General features: G+C 39.7%; 2 protein-coding genes across 3 annotated transcripts in view; one reads left to right on the top strand and one right to left on the bottom strand.

Annotated features, from left to right (window-relative positions):
- WDR41 (WD repeat domain 41) overlaps positions 1-12254 on the top strand; it is a 28377-nt gene extending 16123 nt beyond the window's left edge. The window contains exons 10-13 of the mRNA XM_030968199.1: positions 1754-1875; positions 2880-2968; positions 6379-6512; positions 8330-12254. Coding sequence (XP_030824059.1) covers positions 1754-1875; positions 2880-2968; positions 6379-6512; positions 8330-8482 — 498 coding nt within the window. The 3' untranslated portion in view covers positions 8483-12254. The remainder of the gene's footprint in view (positions 1-1753; positions 1876-2879; positions 2969-6378; positions 6513-8329) is intronic.
- PDE8B (phosphodiesterase 8B) overlaps positions 11425-19276 on the bottom strand; it is a 70753-nt gene continuing 62901 nt past the window's right edge. For both annotated transcript variants that reach the window (XM_030968196.1, XM_030968197.1), the window contains exons 18-22: positions 19054-19271; positions 17972-18107; positions 15640-15807; positions 13998-14127; positions 11425-13465 (exon numbers count right to left, since the gene is read on the bottom strand). In XM_030968196.1, coding sequence (XP_030824056.1) covers positions 13350-13465; positions 13998-14127; positions 15640-15807; positions 17972-18107; positions 19054-19271 — 768 coding nt within the window. In that variant the 3' untranslated portion in view covers positions 11425-13349. The remainder of the gene's footprint in view (positions 13466-13997; positions 14128-15639; positions 15808-17971; positions 18108-19053; positions 19272-19276) is intronic.

Raw genomic sequence — 19276 nt, 5'->3', positions numbered from 1 at the left:
GGAGAAGATACACTTGTCTAGTTTGACACTGGGCTTGTAGGCAAAACATGATTCAGAAACAAATGGGATGGTAAAAGTTTTCAAAACTAGGAAACAGTGCTAAGGAGTACATCTGCTGTCCTGGTATATGTGTTTAGTTTGCCTATTAATAGAACTGTACAATTTATGCTTCGCATGTTTTATTTTCTTGGATTTTGAGATGACCAGGATTTTGCCAGGGCTTGTGAAAAAAGAAGAGTGCTCCATGAAGAGCATCTTTTGCAAAGCTGTAGGATTGTATGGCTCAAGTTGGAAGAGTTACGTGGAAAGCCATTGAATTTGAACCTTATGCAAAACTAAAATAATGGGCTTACTGGTTTGTTTTTTGTCTTGATTTCGTATTGGTGATATCGGAAATCTGTTCAGCTTCAGTGGTCCCACAACAGATACACATAAGGGAAAAAAAAAGAATAAAAACCTGAACAAGGAGTTTTGAACAATGTCAAAACATTGAGGAATATATATAGGAAATTTTAGTCAAAAGACCCGAGGCTACAAGTTGTACAAAATGTTGACAGACGTGTAGTGTGAATTGTATATCAGATATTAATGTTTGGGTTGTGTAAATGGAAGCTGGTTGTTCAGGGAAATGCTCCTGAACACTGTCATCTAAACAAGGCATGTTCAAAACTGCAAATATGTACTGAATGGAAACCTTTTGCACTCTTCTGGTACTGAATACTAATTGTGTACATATACAAGATTGTACACTTGTCATCTTTAAGTTCATCAAAAGACATGAAGCGGTCCAGGTCCAAAGATCTGTAAACTGTTTCTGGTGTCTTAGGGTCATGATGGTTATGAGATGGAATGCCTGCAATCTTTTGAAGAAGAGCATTGAAAAATGCAGTATTGTGTAATACTTCGCTATGAGAGAGTTCTTTTCTGAATTCAGTAGAGTTCAAATGGTTGAGCAAGGTCTCTTTATCCATCTCTGTCTTCAGTTAAGGATGATAGTAGTTTTTCTTGATAAAACAAGGGCTTTTCAAAACATGGGACATTATTCTACTCTAAGAACATGAGCATTTAATTACAGAAGTGTATTGATTGGTTCGTATTGTTAGTTTCTGCTTAGACTCTGAGGAAGAGGATAAAAATACAGACATAAAATTACTGCTTAGAATATAGGATTATATCCCACATTTGCTTTAAAAAAATCCATCTGTCACAGACATCTTTTCATGAAAAATCCTTTCCTTAGGATTTTTCCTCCTGAGAAGCTGAGAGGCCTCAGGAACAAAATGTAAACAATGGTTATCTGCTGCTGTGGAATGCAACAGGTGGATTTATGATTGGCTCATGTTGGTTTGTTTGTAATTAATGGCCAATCACAGTCAGCTGGCTTGGACTCTCTGTCCGAGACAGAAGCTTTGTTGTCATTCTTTCTGATTCTATTCTTAGCTTAGCTAGCATTCTGATGAAACCTTTTCTTCTATTCTTTAGTATAGTTTTAATGTAATATATATTATAAAATAATAAATCAAGCCTTCTGAAACATGGAGTCAGATGCTTGTCTCTTCCCTCATCCAAGAACCCCTGTGACCACCGTCACATCCATCTCTTTTTATAACTTGCTAATTTCATATGTTTGGGATAAAGCAATAACATGAGGATAGAAACAAGGTAGGTCATAGTATCATTGGAAATCCATTATATGCAAGGTGATCCTTCGATATCTGTTTCTGTAAGTTGTTCTATTGAATTTTCTTTCCAGTGTGTGTTTGCTGCTGTTGGGAAAGGCATATACGTATATAATCTTCAAATGAAGCGTGTGATTGCCTGCCAGAGAACTGCTCATGACTCCTCTGTGCTGCACATTGAGAAGCTTCCAAACAGGTATAAAAAACATAGTACATCTTGTTAATGCAATAAAGAAAAGCAAAACCTGGGAGGGTGAGTAGAGACAGACTGCAAAGCTACATTGGATTTCTAGGGCAGGGACTTGATTTTCAGTTTGAGCTGCTTTTATTAGGTAGAGCTTGTTGATCTGATTTTGGAAAATTTGTCATTATAATTCAGTGGGAAAACCTATATTCCAGTATGATTGGTACACAGGCTGGAAATATCTCAGCTATTTTCAAAATCAGATTTGATGAAGCACTTTTGTTTGTATTGTGAAAATATAGCTTAATGGCATTTTACTAATAGAAAGCAAAGGCATATAGCATATTCTGAATATATTTTTCTTTAAATATTTTATAACATTTGAAATGTTTTAACAAGAATTAATAACTTGCAGTTTTTCTTTCTTAGCGCAGAGTTTCTAGCTGGAACTTTTGACAGCCAACTTGGACAAGTTGCTGCATATATATGTATATGCTGTAATACACTACAGATAATAGTATTAGATCCCGTTATGTTCTTGTTCAATGGGGCAAAATCTGCCAGAAGATAAAAACTTGAGGCCTTGGTCTTGTAAATGCATGTATGCTAAGCTGTTCTAAATGTATAATGAAACAGAGTACCTTTCCTTTCATTATTTTTCTGTAAGAAAAATAGGGTTTTGCTTAATGAAAGGAAACTTACAGAAACCAGTTAGAGGAACTGTGTTTGCAGAGTCTAGACTGGTTGTGTTTTGGTTTACATAGTGGTATGCTTTTAATGTGGAGTTGAGAAGGTTTATTTTTTCCACTTATTCTGTTCTAAATATCTGTTATACTTTGTTCTGCTACTAGCGAATTTTATTTTCTGTGGAACATCTGTATACCCTGCTACATTTAAGAGTTCTAGTAAACTTGTATAGAACCTGAGGCACTTACTGTCTCTTTCATAGAAGCATCACAAGGTGATTTGCACAGGTAAGTATCTGTGCTAGTGTTGCTTATCAACTGTTTTTACAGACAGCTGATCTCCTGTTCAGAAGATGGCAGTGTGCGCATTTGGGAACTCAGAGAAAAGCAGCAGCTGCCAGCTGAACCAGTTCCGACAGGTTTGCTAGTAGCGGGGAGTGAAGTGAACATTTAAAAACCCAGTATTCACCATATAGCAAGAGAGGCTTTCAGGCTTTGTAAAGAGAGATAATGTCTTGTGTTTAACCAACTGATTACAGGTGTGGGAGGGAAACTGAAGAGAGTGTGGGTGTTCAAGTACTCCAAGATCTGATATGGGATGATAGAAGGTCCAGCTGAAGCAATTCTGTGCCATAAAGCTTACTTACAGTTCACAGTTTTATGAGCCAGTTAAAAAAAAAAAGACCTGACAAACCTTGATCCTTGCGTCCTTGTACCAAACAGTATTGAATTCTATACCGTACAAGAGTAAGGACTTTGTGATGAAAACTTGCAAAACTTGCAGAAGTCCTCAGAGCTAGTTGATTGTGTTACAGGGAGCATTTTCTCCAAGTAAAGACATTCACAGAATCACAGAATGGATAAGGTTGAAAGGTTCTACAGTGAGTCCCTACTCAAACAGGGTGATCCTGGAGTACATGGCACAGGATTGTGTCCAGATGGTTTTAGAGTATTCCCATTGAGGGAGACTCCACAACCTCTGGGCAGCCTGTTCCAGTGTTCAGTCACCAACACAGTAAAGGAGTTCTTCCTCTTATTTGGGTGGAACTTCCTGTGCATCAGTGTCTGCCCATTGCCTCTCGTCCTACTACTCAGCGCGTCTGAGAAGAGCCTGGTCCATTGTCTTGATACCTCTCTTCAGACATTGATAGACATTGATGGGGTCCCCTCTCAAGGCTGATCAGGCTCAGTGTCCTCAGCCTATCTAGATGCTCCAGTCCTCTCATTATTTTTGCAGCCTTCTGCTTGCTTGACCTGAGGAGTCCAGAACTGGACACAGCACTCTTGGGGAGACCTTGCTAGGGCTGAGTACAGGGTCAGGATCACCTTCCATGACCTGCTGGCAATGCTTCTTGTAATGCTCCCCAGGATACCATTGGCATTCTTGGTCACAAGGACACACTGCTGGCTCATGGACAGCTTCTTGTCCACCAGGTTCTCCATAGGGACCCCCAGGTTCTTCTCCACAGAGCTGGTCCCCAGCAGGTCAGCCTCAGGTACTTGAGGCTGTTCCTCCCCAGATGCAGGACCCTTCATTTGCCTTTGTTGACTTTCAGATGGTTCTTCTCTGCCCATCTCTCCAACCTGCCGAGGTCTTTCTGAAGGGCTGCACAGCACTCCAGAGCATTGGCCATTCCTCCCAGCTTTGTGTTCTCAGTGAATTTGCTGAGGAGACACATTCCACCTTTAGAAGTCAAGAATGAACAAGTTAAACAGTTCTGGGCCCCGTATTAAACCTTGGAGGACTCTGCCAGTGACAGGGCTCCAGCTGTGCCACTGATTTTGAGCCACTGGGATCCATTGTTCAGCCAGTTCTTGATCCACCTCACTGTCTACTCATCCAGCCCACATCCCTGAGTTTGTCTTTGAGGATGTTCTGGGAGACAGTGTTGAAATCTGTGCTGAAGTCAAGTAGACAATATCCACTACTTTCCCCTCATCTATCCACGTAATTTTTTCATTATAGAAGGCGAATAGGTCGGTCAAACATGGCTTAACTTTATTGAACCTGTGCTGTCTGTTCCTGATCACCATCTTGTCATCCATGTAGATAGAGATGGTCTCCAGAATTAAGTGCTCCATCACTTTCCCAGGGATTGAGGTGAGGCTGACAGGCTAGTAGTTTCTCTTTTGAAGACCAGGGTGACATTTGCTTTCTTCCAGTCCTCAGCACCTCTCCTGATCTTCATGACCTTTTAAAGATGATCATGAGCAGCCTTGCAGTGGTGTCCTCCAGCTCTCTGAGCACTTGTGGATGCGTCCACTCAGGGCCCATGGACTTAGGAATGTCAGATTTGCCTAGATGGCTTCTAACCTAATCCTCCTTGACCAAGGGAAAGTCTTCTTCCAACATTCCTTTTACCCCAGTCTCCTGGGTCAGAGAATATTGAGGGCTGGTCTTGTCACTGAAGACTGAAGCGAAGTACAGTACCTGACTTCTCTGCATTCTGGTCTACAGAGTCCCTCCCTCCATTTAGGAACAGGCCTACATTATCCTTAGTTTTCATTTTGTTCTTGATGTATTTGAAGAAGCCCGTCTTGTTGTCTTTGACACCCTTGGCCAGTTTTAATTCCAGATGGGTCTTGGCCTTCCTTGTCTCATTTTTACTTACTCTTACAGCCTCTCTGTATTTTCAACTGGCCTGACCCTGCTTCCATCTCCTGTGTATTTCCTGCTTATACTTGAGTAATGACAGTTCCTTTGTAGTACTTGCTACTCTTTGGCCAAGCTCCCCTGCACGCTGGCAGTTGGGATCTTCTACAGGTGCTCTGGACAGTATAGTTCGTATAAAGGACTGGGAACAGCAACACTGTTGCTCTTCTGTAGCAATTTTTTTATTCACGATGTGAATAATTTTCCTGGTATATCTTGTTTACCTAGCTATTCATCTCTTGTTGGTAACTTTTGAAAATGTATTTTTGCTGCCTAGCTTGATTTAGAAATGGAATATTCCGTCTTCAGCATTGCTGGTGACAGGCTGATCTACATAGTGAGAAGTGGTGTTTGGTTTTGTATTATAAATTTATAACTTCTATGAATTGAGATGTTTGGAAAAAACCTTAGGGAGATATTGCCGTTGATTTACACTCTTTTTATTTTAGGGATCCCCTGAGAAGCTGTTCATCTCACCAGTTACCTGCCTCGAACCAGGGTCATGATTTAGCACAATTCTAGTTTTATGTGCTGATAGGGCTGAGGGAAGGATTGGGAATAAAGTCTGAACTGCATTGTCAACAGAACCCAACCTCCTTACTTGTGTCAATACTATTACCCAGTTCTGGGGGCTGTGGCTGTGTACTTTTGTGCAATCTAAATGGAACATGTGAAGTACTATCTTTACACTCCACATTTGCTGGTAGTTTTTGCTGAAGGAAGGAGGCAATGAGCCAGCACTTAGATGCTGTAGTGCAGAGCATACAGAGGAGAGATTGGTGCCTCATTTTTGTGCTCTTTGCACAAGTAACAATTTAGGTGGGCAGAGCAAAGATAAACACCTGCATAACTTGTCCTGCATCTGCCTTTGCTGTTCAGTTCATTCTTTTAGGAAGTCTTTGTATTTGTTCCTAAATCTCTATATTGTCTCATCCAGGTGTGTAATTCAGCATGTTTTCTAAATTACATTAAGTGGGACAAGTAGTTATGTTTCCTTCTTCCCTCAAGATGAATAATCCAGATGCTAAAGAGCTGCACGTACAGTGCTTCTGTCTTTGCCATACAGAGTGTCCTGCTTTTAGATTTTATGTGGCTTTTGTAGTTCTCTCTTTAGCTAGAAGAAATAAATTGTATTTGTGATTTTTGTCAAAATAAGAAATTTTTTTCCCCTCTCAGGGTTTTTCAACATGTGGGGATTTGGAAGGACAAACAAGCAGGCAAACCAAGCTGCTAAGAAGGTGCAGGAGAATACACCTGTGTATTTCTTGGAGCTGGTTGGTGATTTGATTGGTCATTCATCAGCTGTGCAGGTAGGTCAGCTTTAGTAAGAATGAGAAAAAGTGAATGTTAGTAAGTAACATAAATTTGACAGTGTTTTTTGGGCTGTAACTTTTGACTGTCTTGCTCTGGAGGCTAGGAGCACATTTTGTGGTGTCTTCAGTGCAAGTGTGAAAACACTCAGTATACACACTGACTTAATATTCTAATGACAATCCTCAGTGGATGCCTGAGGACTGTGTTTGCACATAAATGCTAGAGATAATCTGACAGAGTATTTGGCTTAATTTAGAGACTGCAGACAATACAGCTGGAAATGTGTTCATGACCCAGATTTCATCTGAAGTTCACAATCTAAAGAAGGGCTCCTACAAAAAAAACTGAAACCAAAACACACAGAGTTATTTCTTAGCCCTCTATGTTGTGAGCATTAAGGAGGTCTTTTAACTTAAGCAGTGCTACTGGTATTGTTCCATGCTTCTGTCTGCCTAAAATAGCGTGTGTTCATTTTAAATGGCATTTTCCCTCCACACTTTTCTGTCACAAGGTATTGAAGTAACAAAGCACTTCGTTACAGTGGACTTTTACATATGTTCTGGGCAGGAGCAGGGAGAAGAGCAGCCAGAAGGGATAGCGTGGTTCTGAGTAGCTTTGCTCACAGGCATTCATGAGGCAGACTGGATTTCAGACTGCTGCTGCTAAAACCTGAAAGCTTTTCTTTAGTAGCTAAGGTGGACCTTTGTGCTAAACGGATTTCTTCAAGGCTCTCTTTCCCTTTCTGCTATCTTTCTTTTGAAAAACTGTTGGAGGGGGGGTCTTAACCACTTGGAAGGTTGCTCTTTAAGCAAGAGGACATAGTGTGTAATTCAGCGAGAGAAACAAAGAAGGTGAGAGGCATACATTGGGTTTTGGCTGAGATGCAGAGCAAAGGAGTAATGGAGATGATGGGGGATGATTTCCTGCAATGTTCTACATATGGAAAATTTGGGGATTTTTTAAACTCTGGGAAGATTGGAGCTGTTGAGGAAGAAAATGTCGTGTAGTGGTGAAATGTGATGGCCAAGATGAGGACTTGGCAGACTATGTCTACTGGAACCCTGTAGCTATTAAGTGACCATTCCCAGGGCAGGTAGGCTTTGGCCTGAATGCTTCCCCTAGACAGATCCCTTTAACAAAATGAAGAATTAGGGCATTGTGAGTATGCCATAGTGACATCACTGGTTTTATTGGCTGTCATGTTGGACTGCAGTTAGGGGTTAATTTTAGGTGGTCTTGTGATGATCTTAGAAGTCAGGGGTTAACTCATTATTTGTCAGTTCCATTGGTCTTGCAAAATCCATCCTCTGGTGCTGTAGTTCCCTCCAGTATTGTTTCTTGCTTGTTTGACTTCCTCTGTGTGACTAGGCATGTGTCTGTCAGAGCTGTTTGTCCTCTGATCTTTCCAGGCCTACTGCTAACTCTGCTGTGTTGTAGGGGGGAGGGGGGACAGTGTACCCAGTGAACAGAACACTTCTGTTCCCAAGAAACCAGATCAGAGTTCGTGCAAGTCATTCACTCTTCTACTGCTGACTTGAAACAAATTTCTTCAGAATTCCATCCTTTAACTTACCTATCTGTAAGGCTTCACTGCTTTTTTTTAGACTGAGATCTTTCAGTATGAAGTGACTAAAGAGTTTGTTTCTGTGTAGCAATTTTATGGCATCTCTAACATACAGTATGTAATTTTGTATTTCTGTTTATAAGCAGAGCCATTTCAGATACATATGTTTGTTTAGTCCAGCTATACACTAATTAAGCAAGTTGACCATCTCATGCAAGCATCATGGTAATAATAGTTGTTTCATTGCAGATGTTCCTGTACTTTGGTGAACTGGGATTGGCTACATGCTCTGCTGACCACCTCATTATTTTGTGGAAGGATGGTGAACGAGAATCTAGCCTCCGCAGTTTAACACTATTTAAAAAATTGGCACAAAATGGTGATTTGCAGCTCAAACTTTAAATTGTTTGAATACAGGCTGTATATATGTAAACTGTATGCGTTTTAAATATGAGTGTAAAGAATCTGGGAGTCTGACTTCTAGTAGGGCTTACACGTAATGTCATGTGTTATATTGGAACTTCTCTTAGTTGCTACTCTTCTCAAAGGGGGATTTTGCATTTTGTTACGCTCTGTCAGCAGAAATGGTGTTCTCTTGAAAGACTGAAGGTAATGATGACTCATTAAATAGTTTCTAATATTATTCCAAATGTTTAAAGTTATCATGGGTGAATGTCAAGATTAAGAATTGTGAAATACAGTAGATGGATCATAATTAAAGCAGTTGAAGGCATCCACAGTGCTATGTGCAGGAAGAAGGCATGGGAAGAAATCTGCAGCTTCCTGCTCTAATTTATTTCTAGAAGCTGAACTTTCCTCACTGATGGCTAAGATTTGTGTGTATGCAGAAAGCCCTGAAAGAAAGCATTCTCAAATAGAAATTTTGCACTTTAAGTTAATATCCAGCACCAATGGTAAGAAAAAGAAAAAAAAAGATAGGTAATGCCAGTTTGTCAGGTTCTAATTTTTGGCAAACTGAGGTACACAGAAACTGTTTACTAGTAGTAGCTGCAGTTTTCCTTGGATTAGCCTACATTACTGGACTTTATACAGCATTACCATTACACCATTACCAAGTTTAGCATGCAGTGTGATTAGTTTAGCTTAGTCTTTCCATAGTGCATTCATCAAATTAAATTGTATCTAATAAAAAGCATTTGCCTTACCATGAATTTTCAGAATCCTTTCTTAAGCAGTAGGAGTTGATATTTCAATGGTAGTGAAACTGTGTTTTGCCATATGAATACTAAATTCTCAACTGAAGTCTGACTGCAGAGAAACCTGCGCCAAGTTTGTAAGGTAAATAGTATTTCAGGGTTAAAAAATAAAGTAGCTAAGTGCACAGATACCGAGTGTGGTAACAGCAGCTAAACAGGAGTAGAGAAAGAAATGCAAACTAAAACAAAGCTCAAACCACAGCAACAAAAACACAAAAGGAAAAAACTAATCAACACACAAACAAATAAATAATCCCCTCTCCCCATCTCCCCGCCAACAACAACAACAAAAAACAAACAGAAAAATGAAACAAACCCAGAACTGATACAAAGACAGCATGAGGGAGGACAAGATAATGAGTAGTACATTACCATTTGAACAGAGAAGAGCTAGGGAAAAGGGAAAGTTTGGGAACTTAGTGGTCATAAAACTGTGTAGAAGAGGGTGCTGCTATCCTCAGGTCTACTCAGGAGATACAGCACTTAAATTTTGTGGGAATAAGTCTTGTGCTCTCTTCCCTTTGAATCAGTGAGAATTGTTTTCAGTACAGGAAACTATATGGCTGTAATTCCAGACTTCAGATACAGTGGTTGCAGTAAGTGTGATTAAGACAGAGGGCTAAGCAGATTCTCGCAAGAGCAAAAGGAGAAACCTCCTAGCTTCCTAGGAGAAACCAAAGAGCCTTTTAGACTTGCTTCCCTCAGCAGCAGTGGGCACTTTCCTTTCTCCTACCACTCAGAAGCCTGCCTTTGCCTCTTGAGTCTTATTATGAGACTGTAATCTTCTCTGGAATGCACAGCACAGGGGCAGCAAGATTTTGAGTTGTAATTTTTCCCTACCTTAGTCACGTTGTACAGCTAATCTTACTTGAGTATAGACCTCAAAATTACATATTTCAAAACCACAAAACAGATGGAAGAATTGTTAAATTACCATCTCCTTTCAATTCAGGGAGGTTAAATCCTGAATTGTGTTAAAGTTTGAGCTGCATGTTCTTTGCTAAGGCTGGCTGTTCTGTTGACTGATGTAGGAAAGGCATTTGGATTACAGCTGAGGATAACATTCCTTTGGGTATATGGTATTAAACTTGAGAGAGGAAAGCATGTTAAGTTTACATTGCTTCAGCTTCTGTTCTTCAGCAGATGATGCATTTTTGGCTAACCCAGGAGAAGCTGGGGAGATAAAATGTCTCTTTGGATATTTTTATTTGTTTTAATTGCAAAATAACTATTTGGTTGTATATAGTGCTTGTGTGTACACACTGTTATGACACCTTTACAGTGAAAGCTTATGAAACAGAGGTTTTTTGGAGAGCCTCCTGTTACCATCAGTTATAACTAGAGAGAAGGGAGGTCATATTTTTATTATGTCTTCTTACAGCATGAGAACAGCTATTTCCTTTTTATTTGACTGCTGTTAAGTGAATACCTGGTAGAGAAACAGACCTTTTTAACTGTACAGTTCCAGTCACAAAATTTGCTGTGCATTTTACAGGGATGCGATTCAGCTTTAAATAGTGCTACATTCAGGTATAAATATTTATATTTATCGAAAGTGCCATTGTTCTCAGATACACTCCATTGGCAGTAGATCTCCCAAGGGTCTCTTCTTTTAAAGATGGTTGACTTAAAAGTACTGAGTTCTTTGTTTTACAAATGAATTTTGAGTGTAACGAGAAAATAAATGAGAGTTTGTCACTAGTTGGGAGATACAGTGAGCAGAATTATGCTAACCTAATGAGACTTTTTACATCCAACTGATATCCTAAATATTTTTCCACCTTGCAGTAACACTGAATTCCATATGTTCACATCATGGAAGTAAATGTCTTTGTCAGACCTACTCTTAATACTTTTACAACTCTGAGGTGGCTGTTTTTACATTTGTGCACTGACAACAGCATGAAACAAGCAGCTGTTAGTAAACTGGACTAGTCTAGGAGATCTGACACAACTGGCAGATTATGATTAATCTGTGCTTATTTGTGTTGCTATTCAAGAGGACCTATATCCACACAATTTTTTTCTTTTATTTTTTTAAAAATTTTTTTCTTTAATCTGACTGTGGGAAGAAACACAAGATCCTGCAACAAATATATTGATTCTGTATTAATGCCTTGGCCTCAGTTCTGGTTCACAAGTAGAACTTTATTTTTTTGATGCCTTCCACTGTTGACATTTTGTTCTGTGTGACAGAAGTGTGACAAAAACTATGAATTAAATGTTTTACATGGACATGGACTTACAATGTTGCTATATTTAACAAATTAAATTAACAAAGCTTAAATCTGGGGAAATTCTTCCTTCTAATGCAAGCTGCAGTGAATGTTCAGTTCAGAATAGTTAAGGTACAACCACTAAGAGCACTAGTTCTAAATAAAGAAATTGTAAAAGCAAACAGTATACAGTATTAAAAAAGAGGTTCAATGTCTCTGAATAAAAATCCACTGAAGAATGTTTCCATAGATAATAGGAAAGAATGAATAACCATGCTTCACCAGAAACACCATTCTTCAAATATACACAATGCAGCATTTTAATACACAGCAACGTGCCTTGGCTATGACAAAAGTAAGGATCTGTTACAAGTCTAACAAAAATATAGCTTCTATACATTCTTCTGCACATACATTTTATGAATGTTGCCTTTTGTTTCAGAACTTGGTACAAAACCTACAAAAAAGGTTGGCACATATGTAAGCTACCTGCAGTAAACAGCATTGTCACTATTCTTCCATAGCAATCTATGCTGTTTGCTTTTTTTCCCCTTTTCCTTTACCCAGTTTGAATTTTGATACAGCACAGGGTAGGTGGACTGCTTCTTTAACTGCAGCCACAGCTTTGACAGTCTTGCTTGCAGTCTGGAGTGCACAGTGTTAAAAATCAGCAGTTCTGCTAGTATTTATTTACTGAATAGTCTGAGAATAGTCTAAAATTTAAACTCATGTTCTGCATGTGATTAAAATGAGATGTACAAAAATACACATTTGTGCTTTGGAAGCCTTAGCATAAATTTCATAGCTTGGAACTGATGAAGAGCTATGTTTGATTTCCAACTGATTTACATATTTCTTACATCACAAAACCAATCAGCATTTTATTAGGAGGATAAAGCAGTACAAATTATAATGCTTTTATAAATTATAGCCTGGAAACTTCTTTTAAAAAGTGATAGGTTCATCCTAGAAGTAGCACAATAAATGAACTTGACATAAAATTTAGATCAGTTTAATAAAAGTGATGACCATGTTTACAAACACCATTTTTATAAAAAAGTATGGTGATCAAGTGCCACAATAGTTTTTTTGTGTAAATTTTGATGAAAACTTTTGTGATAACATCTGCAAGATGGCAGGGAACCATGTGGATGCCACTAACTAGACAGAACATGCTTATTTTCCTGTGTTATATGATCAACTTCAGAGAACATTGACTCCTACCAAGATTTTATATGGAAAAGAAAGAACAGGTGGTGCTCTGAGACAGTCTCTGTAATAAGAAGGTGTTTTAAAAGGTGTCATGTTTGGGTTTTTTATGTATCCAATTTATTAAAATTTACTTGTTTTGCTGTGCATGTTCTCTTTAGAAGTATGTTTCACAGACCTGAAGAACATCGACAGAATTGGAACAAATTTATGCTAGATAAGTGGGAAGTTTCTGTCCTTATTTGTTAGGCTATTCTTACTCTTTTGGTGACTAGATTACCCCTCTCTCTGAAAAACAGTTGTGTGAAGTGTTAGTGAGTACAGTTGTATCAACTACAAGATTCAACAAGTGCATATTCAGTATTAGAAACTAGTTTTAGAAGTACATTTTCTGCCACAAAGTATTATTTCCGAAGAGCACTTAGTCATTTGTGGTTTATATAGCCTCTAAAAACATTTTTCTGTAGAATTCATAGAAGCTTAAAAATGAGTAAAATATTTCCTTCTTGTCACGCAGTCTTAATTTCACTGGAAAAGCAACATTAATCCCCTTTGTAGCCAAGAGTTTCTGTAAGTGATTCACAGTGAAACTGGTAGAGCAAGAGGTCTGGTTTTCTTGACTGAGTATCAGTTGTTGTTTTCTGATGGGAGCCTGATACTCTTGCACTTCAAATCATCCAGGGTTTTCCAGTGTTTGTAGTTATTAGCCAAGTGTTGCATCAAAACTGGCAGATGTGCAAATGCTGAAAGAATAGGAAAAAGAGTTTTACCATGTTTATGGAATGAGTAGAAGAACAGCCCAGCCTGATCTGAAATTGGCATTCTCCTACTCTCTTTTGTTCTCCCAATTCCTTAAAGCAATACCAAAAGGAGAAAGATTTTTCTTTTGTGTGTGTGATTCTCTTTCAAGAAAATCCCTTTCCAAATACATGGTCACTTCATTAAATTATGCCAACATGCAGCCATTGGTGGTCTTAGATTCTGCAGCTCAGAAGAAATACAGTGATAAAGGTAAAAAACATATAGATTAAAAAAAGCTTAGTTATAAGCCATTACTCCTTCTCTACATAGATTGCCTGGAAAGTGCACAGCTTCATTGTGTGCAGTGAAACAGACTTCAGTGTCATGATTGCCCAATATCTTGTGTTGTACTGCTTATATATGGGTACAGCCTCTGAAAAAAGTGGATGCAAGGCCACCCTGATATTAGTAATTTTGGACTGTCGGAATCTCTGAATCTCTGTGTCAGAGGAAGGAAGAAAAATCAGTACTTACCATCCCATGCATCGAACATATCTGTTATAAAATAATCAATGAAGGAAATCTGGGACTTGGGGATGCTGCAGGTGTTTCTGTCAAATACTGGCATTACAACAGGCAGGCCTTGTCTCTTCTCTTCATCAGTCTAAGAATACAAAACTCCAGTTAGCAACTAGAGCTTTGCTGACTTTCGTGCTGGAATAGCAGAGGTCAAGGCATTAGATTAATTGCAATAGGAGATTTGAGACAAGCCTTAGAACCTTAGTTTCGTGTGTGTTATTTTGTCTGGAACAGGAACTGAAATCAGCATCTCTTCCCTTTTCACAAGTGCTCTTCATTACTGCAGTCCTGTGATTGCAGTTAGCTCCAACAGGACAGAATGCTGTAATCTGGTGATTAGGGTACACCAGCTAAAAATACGGAAAATGGCACTGTGGAGTCCTTTAGCAGAGAACAGATTTGATCTCTCATTTACCACATCTTAGTGGGTGTTACAAACCATTTGTCTTTTAAGTAAGAAGAGATTGTTGCTGGTGCTACTTCCTCTGCTTGTATCAGGTTATCAGGTGAATGAAAGTCTAGGTATGGTGTTTTAACTGTCCCCAACTGGAAGAGGCCTGGTTTTCTTGCACCCACTGTGGTGGATGATCAGATCACCTCAGCAGTTTCTTAGAATGTAATTTGGAAAAACATCCCCTTTTAAGTAGCACAGGCAACATTTAAAACAGGAATTGGCAGCAGAGCAGTCTCCAAAATTAGCAGAGGTGAATAAACAGGAGAACAACTCTCTGAATCTCACATTAAGCACAGGCTAGTGCTTAATTTGGGCAATTTAAAGCTCATTTATGATACCTTGACTGCTAGGGAGATACAAGTGATCTTTGATCTTTCTTAGGACATGACAAAATTTATTCACTATGATTAAAATGAAATTCAGACATGTTTCAGGTAGTAGCTACAATTTTCTTTCAGGAGTAACTGTCACATGTGTGAATATGAAGGGTAGGCATGCCCACTTTTCTTCCTCTCTACTCATAGCTGTTATTTCCACACCATTACTGGGAAATAAAAGCTAAGATTTTATCAGTTGTTAATTAAAGAGGTAAAAGAGTGTTTCAGGAAGCTGGTTGTATTTCTGGCAGAAAAACTGAATATGAAGAAAGAAAGCTGAGCTTCCAATACTGTCTGGACACATCCCATGTGATAAGTATTTACACTGCCCACATGCCTGCACTGCTTTTCTGCCTACCGTGATAGTAGTTCAGGTTCCATCTTAGAAGAGAAAGGGCAATCCCAATAGTTCAGCTAAGGCACTGATCTTCAGGGAAGGTATTGGAACAAGAAGCTAGAGTGCTGACCATCTTGAATTTCAGCCAGTTGACTTGAGCAGGACTAATCAAATCGTTTTGGTCAGATCATGAAAGTGTAAAATCTCCTTTCCACCGTTCTGGACAACGAGCTTCATGATAAGCAAACTAGCTAACTGTTTGGAGTGAATTCTTCTGCATGAAATTGAGGGGCCAGTTCTGACTGCGAACAAAAAACATACATCTGGACTCTGTGGTGACACTATAGGCAGACCCTGTGTGGAACAGCAGATCAGCCAATGTGCTCTTCCTTGTATAATGTAATAGTTAAGTCATAAAAATATACATACCTGTGCAAAGTACTCCTCTGAAATCCTGCCTGCCCATTCGATACATAGCTCTAGGGGGCGACATGGATTTGCTACATCTGCACATTTAATCATCATGCGCTTGATGAGTGTCTGGTTGTCTGGAAAATTCTTTATGTTGGTTGTGCATTCAGTGTTGCTGCCTTCGCTCTGTAAAGGAGAGTTGGTTACAGGGGCCATCCCCTGCTAGCAGGACCGAGGGCATCATTATCAGCTCTACCAGACTTAGGCACTAAGCAGGCACCCAGTCTACTGCCTTACAGTTTCATGCAGAGCACCAAGAACATGGAGAAGAAGGTGATGTCTGAGAACTGGTGCCTTGCTAAGTAAGTAATGATAATCTAAGTACATATTACAGTTGTGGTCATTCTCAAAATTGGTATCAGATTTTGTGAAATAAAGTGCCACAGGCTCTTTATCAGGTAGGATGTTACCTTCTCTGCATCCCAGCCTGGTCCTCTTGGGGATGCATCCCTTGATAGGGGATGCATCTCATGAGAGGGGATGCATTCACCAACTGTAAGCTCACAAACAATCCTCACTTCTGAATGTTTAAGTGTAGGGATGGTGATGGTAGGGGACTGCTTCACTTGGGGAGTTTCTGGAGTTAGATTTTTATTCATAAATGTTAAAACTGAGGCAGGCACAGGGGGCTGAATTGACTGGCACAACTATTTCTTTTACACACAGAAAAGCAGGTCTCTGACATTCAGTTCCAGAATGTTTCCAAGTGGAACTGCTTTCTTTGTCTCAGATTTTGAACCTTCAACCTGGAATAATCTTTGATCTCAGTTCCTGGTGAGGGTGAAATCTTACATAATCTATGAGATTAACAGTAGGAAATCACAGGAGCAGCAGACTGACTGCAGAAATTCTCTGCTTGCTAGACAGTAAATTACCAGACTTCTTACTGACTGCTCTGGAGACCAGGTGGTGGCAACAAGGTATTGTTCCCAGTCTGCTATGATGTCATATTCTGGGTCTTGAGCAGTTTAGAAAGGCACAGGTAAATTATGGAGTAATGAAAGGCCTCCACCTCTGCTCACATGGCATTAATGCTATTCTCAAAATAATATATTTGTGGGATTTTGGCCTCCCTTCCCTGCTAAATTCAACTCTTGAGTCAAAAACTGAATGTAAGTACTTTTTGCCCCCACAACTAAATATCTTTGTGGCTTATGGGGAACTATTTTGCTGTGACTTTTGCTAATTCAGGCATTAATCTGCTAACTTTATGTTTAACAGTTAATCCTTTTTCAGCATGGGTAGCCCAGCAAACAGCTGTCAAGTTAACCCTGTACCTTAACTGATGTTCAAGACCAAAACCAGAAAGAGCCACAGTTAACAGTAAAGAACAGAACAACCTAATACTGAGGGAAAATAAGAAGTCTGTAGTGCAAGTGGTTCTGTCCTTCACATTTATTGTGAGATAAGTTCAGCAGCATTTGTGGTTTCCAGCTCATATTATGGGAGAGTGGAGCTCAGCAGTCCCTAGAAGCAGGTAATTTCAGATGACAGAATGCCGTCTTTAAGGTTGTAAATGGTACCCACGACAGTCTACAGTACAAAGTCCTATTTAGGATAGCTAACAGAAGATACTTCTGTTCGGTTTTAGCATTGCTGACCTTCAGTTTTGTCTGATTTTTTTTCATGTTTCCAACAAAGCATTGTATTTACTAAGGTGCATTAAGGTAGTCTTTTCTCAGGTAACACTGCCCTGGAGAACCTGGTCAGTTCTTGGGTGCTCAGCCTCAAGAGGTGGAAAGAGAAGGTAAGGAGGGGATGGAAAACTCAGAGGCAGCTTATTAAATAAACCCTGGTGGAGCATGAGGGTTGTAACTGTTAACGCAAAAAGGCCTGGACATCTCTTGGTACAATTTGGAGTGGAGAGGTCTCAGGAAGTTATTCCTCAGGGCTTGAAGGCTCCAGACTGCACAGAGACAAAACTGTCGAGGAGGTTCTTCAGTTACATCCCTATGCTCTCCTGTTTGGAGACAGGACCAGAGGAACAGGTGCCAACCTGGCTCCGTGCACAGAATTTTCCATGTAAAACAACATCCACTCATATATTTCCTGAATACAAGATAGCTTTTAACATAAGGCTTATAAAATGAAGTGTTTAAATGAACTAAGAGCAGAAAAGAAAAAAAGCGTATTTTTTCACATTTTGCTATGTGAGGCCACAAATCCATTTGTGTCATTTGGGCATTGCCATAATGCAAATTAATGCAAAGTGAATGAAAATGATACTTAAGGTTGTCTGGAAAGAACCTCACTGAAATGCCTGAAGGCATAAAGTCCTGCAAGCACTTACATGTGGGCTGGTCTCCTCAGATGCCATAGGCTTGTTGATACTGTTCACAAATTTGTTCACATGCTCAAAGTGCTTTGTCATCTCTGTTGCCAAAACCATGTCAATAATGGCCTGTCGCAGTGTCCGGTAGCGATTTCTAGGAAAGAAAAAGAGTTCTTGCTCATGAGCTTGCCAGACAGAGCTCTGCCCTTTCCTCATCCCTACCCACATAGTGCTACAAAACACTGCTCAGGGACTCAGCCACAAGCTGGCACCTTCAGAGTTAGGAACAGTCTAAGGAAGGAGGAATGTACAAGATCATGCCTCTCCAAGTTCCCCCCTGCTCTGTTATTTTTACCTAATGACAATCCTGAGAAATCAGCAACAATTTACATGTCAGTTTCATAATGCTGTAAGACTAAGATAACTTCTCCAGGAATGGCACCAATGTGTCCATGTGTGTTCCGCTGTATGTTAGTGTTAGCTTGGGATACAAATCTCAGGTTTTTCAATTACCTCTTTGGCGTCAGGTTCTTTCCCTTTCAGAGCTCTTTCTCTCTCACCTTGTCCCTACAAAAGCTGGAGTCATGCAGTGGGAACACCTGGGCTACTTGCATGCCCAGCCAACCACAGGGAGCTTCCAGCTCTCCTAGAGCTTTATGTCCTCTGCTACCACCCTTTCAATTCCACATGAATGTAGTAGTGCTGGGATGCATAGACCTTGTGCAGATACAACATGCAGCACTTGGCTGCTGTTGTGTAAAACATATCCCAAAAAAGTAGTGCCCAGGCTCCTTCAATGAAAAGGCAGTGAGCAAAGATGCAGCCTTGAGGCTGTTAACTGGACCAAGTTAATGGAATTCATAAAAGATTATTAAACATGTCTCTAAGCTTCCAATGATTACAAGTTGGAAGACAGAGCTGGTGAGGGGGAGATGAAAACCTTTTTAGAAATCATGTCTATATAGGATTCCAGAAGAGGTTAAATTTTATTATCTGTATTTAAACTATGCATTCTAGTTTAGAAGGTAGACTCTCAATTTGCCCCAAACTGCCAAATAAGCAGTCCACACATGGACACTGCCCTTTTCCAGCAGACACACCTATCAATATTCTTGAAAATGTTGTATTTGCTGTCTTTTGTTGTAAGCTGAAATGCCAGTGCTGTGTGATGACTCTCTAATACAGCTGTGTCATTGTAAAGGACAGCTAATTCACTGCCTGCATTGCACAGGAAAGAGTTGGTCCGTCCAGGATGGTCTACATCATGAATGGTGGCAGCTATTAATGCAGCTACCTCATCTAGATGGTCCAGACTTCCCTATG

The sequence above is a fragment of the Camarhynchus parvulus genome, chromosome Z (genome assembly GCF_901933205.1).
Source record: "Camarhynchus parvulus chromosome Z, STF_HiC, whole genome shotgun sequence".
Lineage (NCBI taxonomy): Eukaryota > Metazoa > Chordata > Aves > Passeriformes > Thraupidae > Camarhynchus > Camarhynchus parvulus.
Note: the sequence above shows the minus strand (reverse complement) of the source record. Positions and strands in the feature narration are given on the sequence as shown.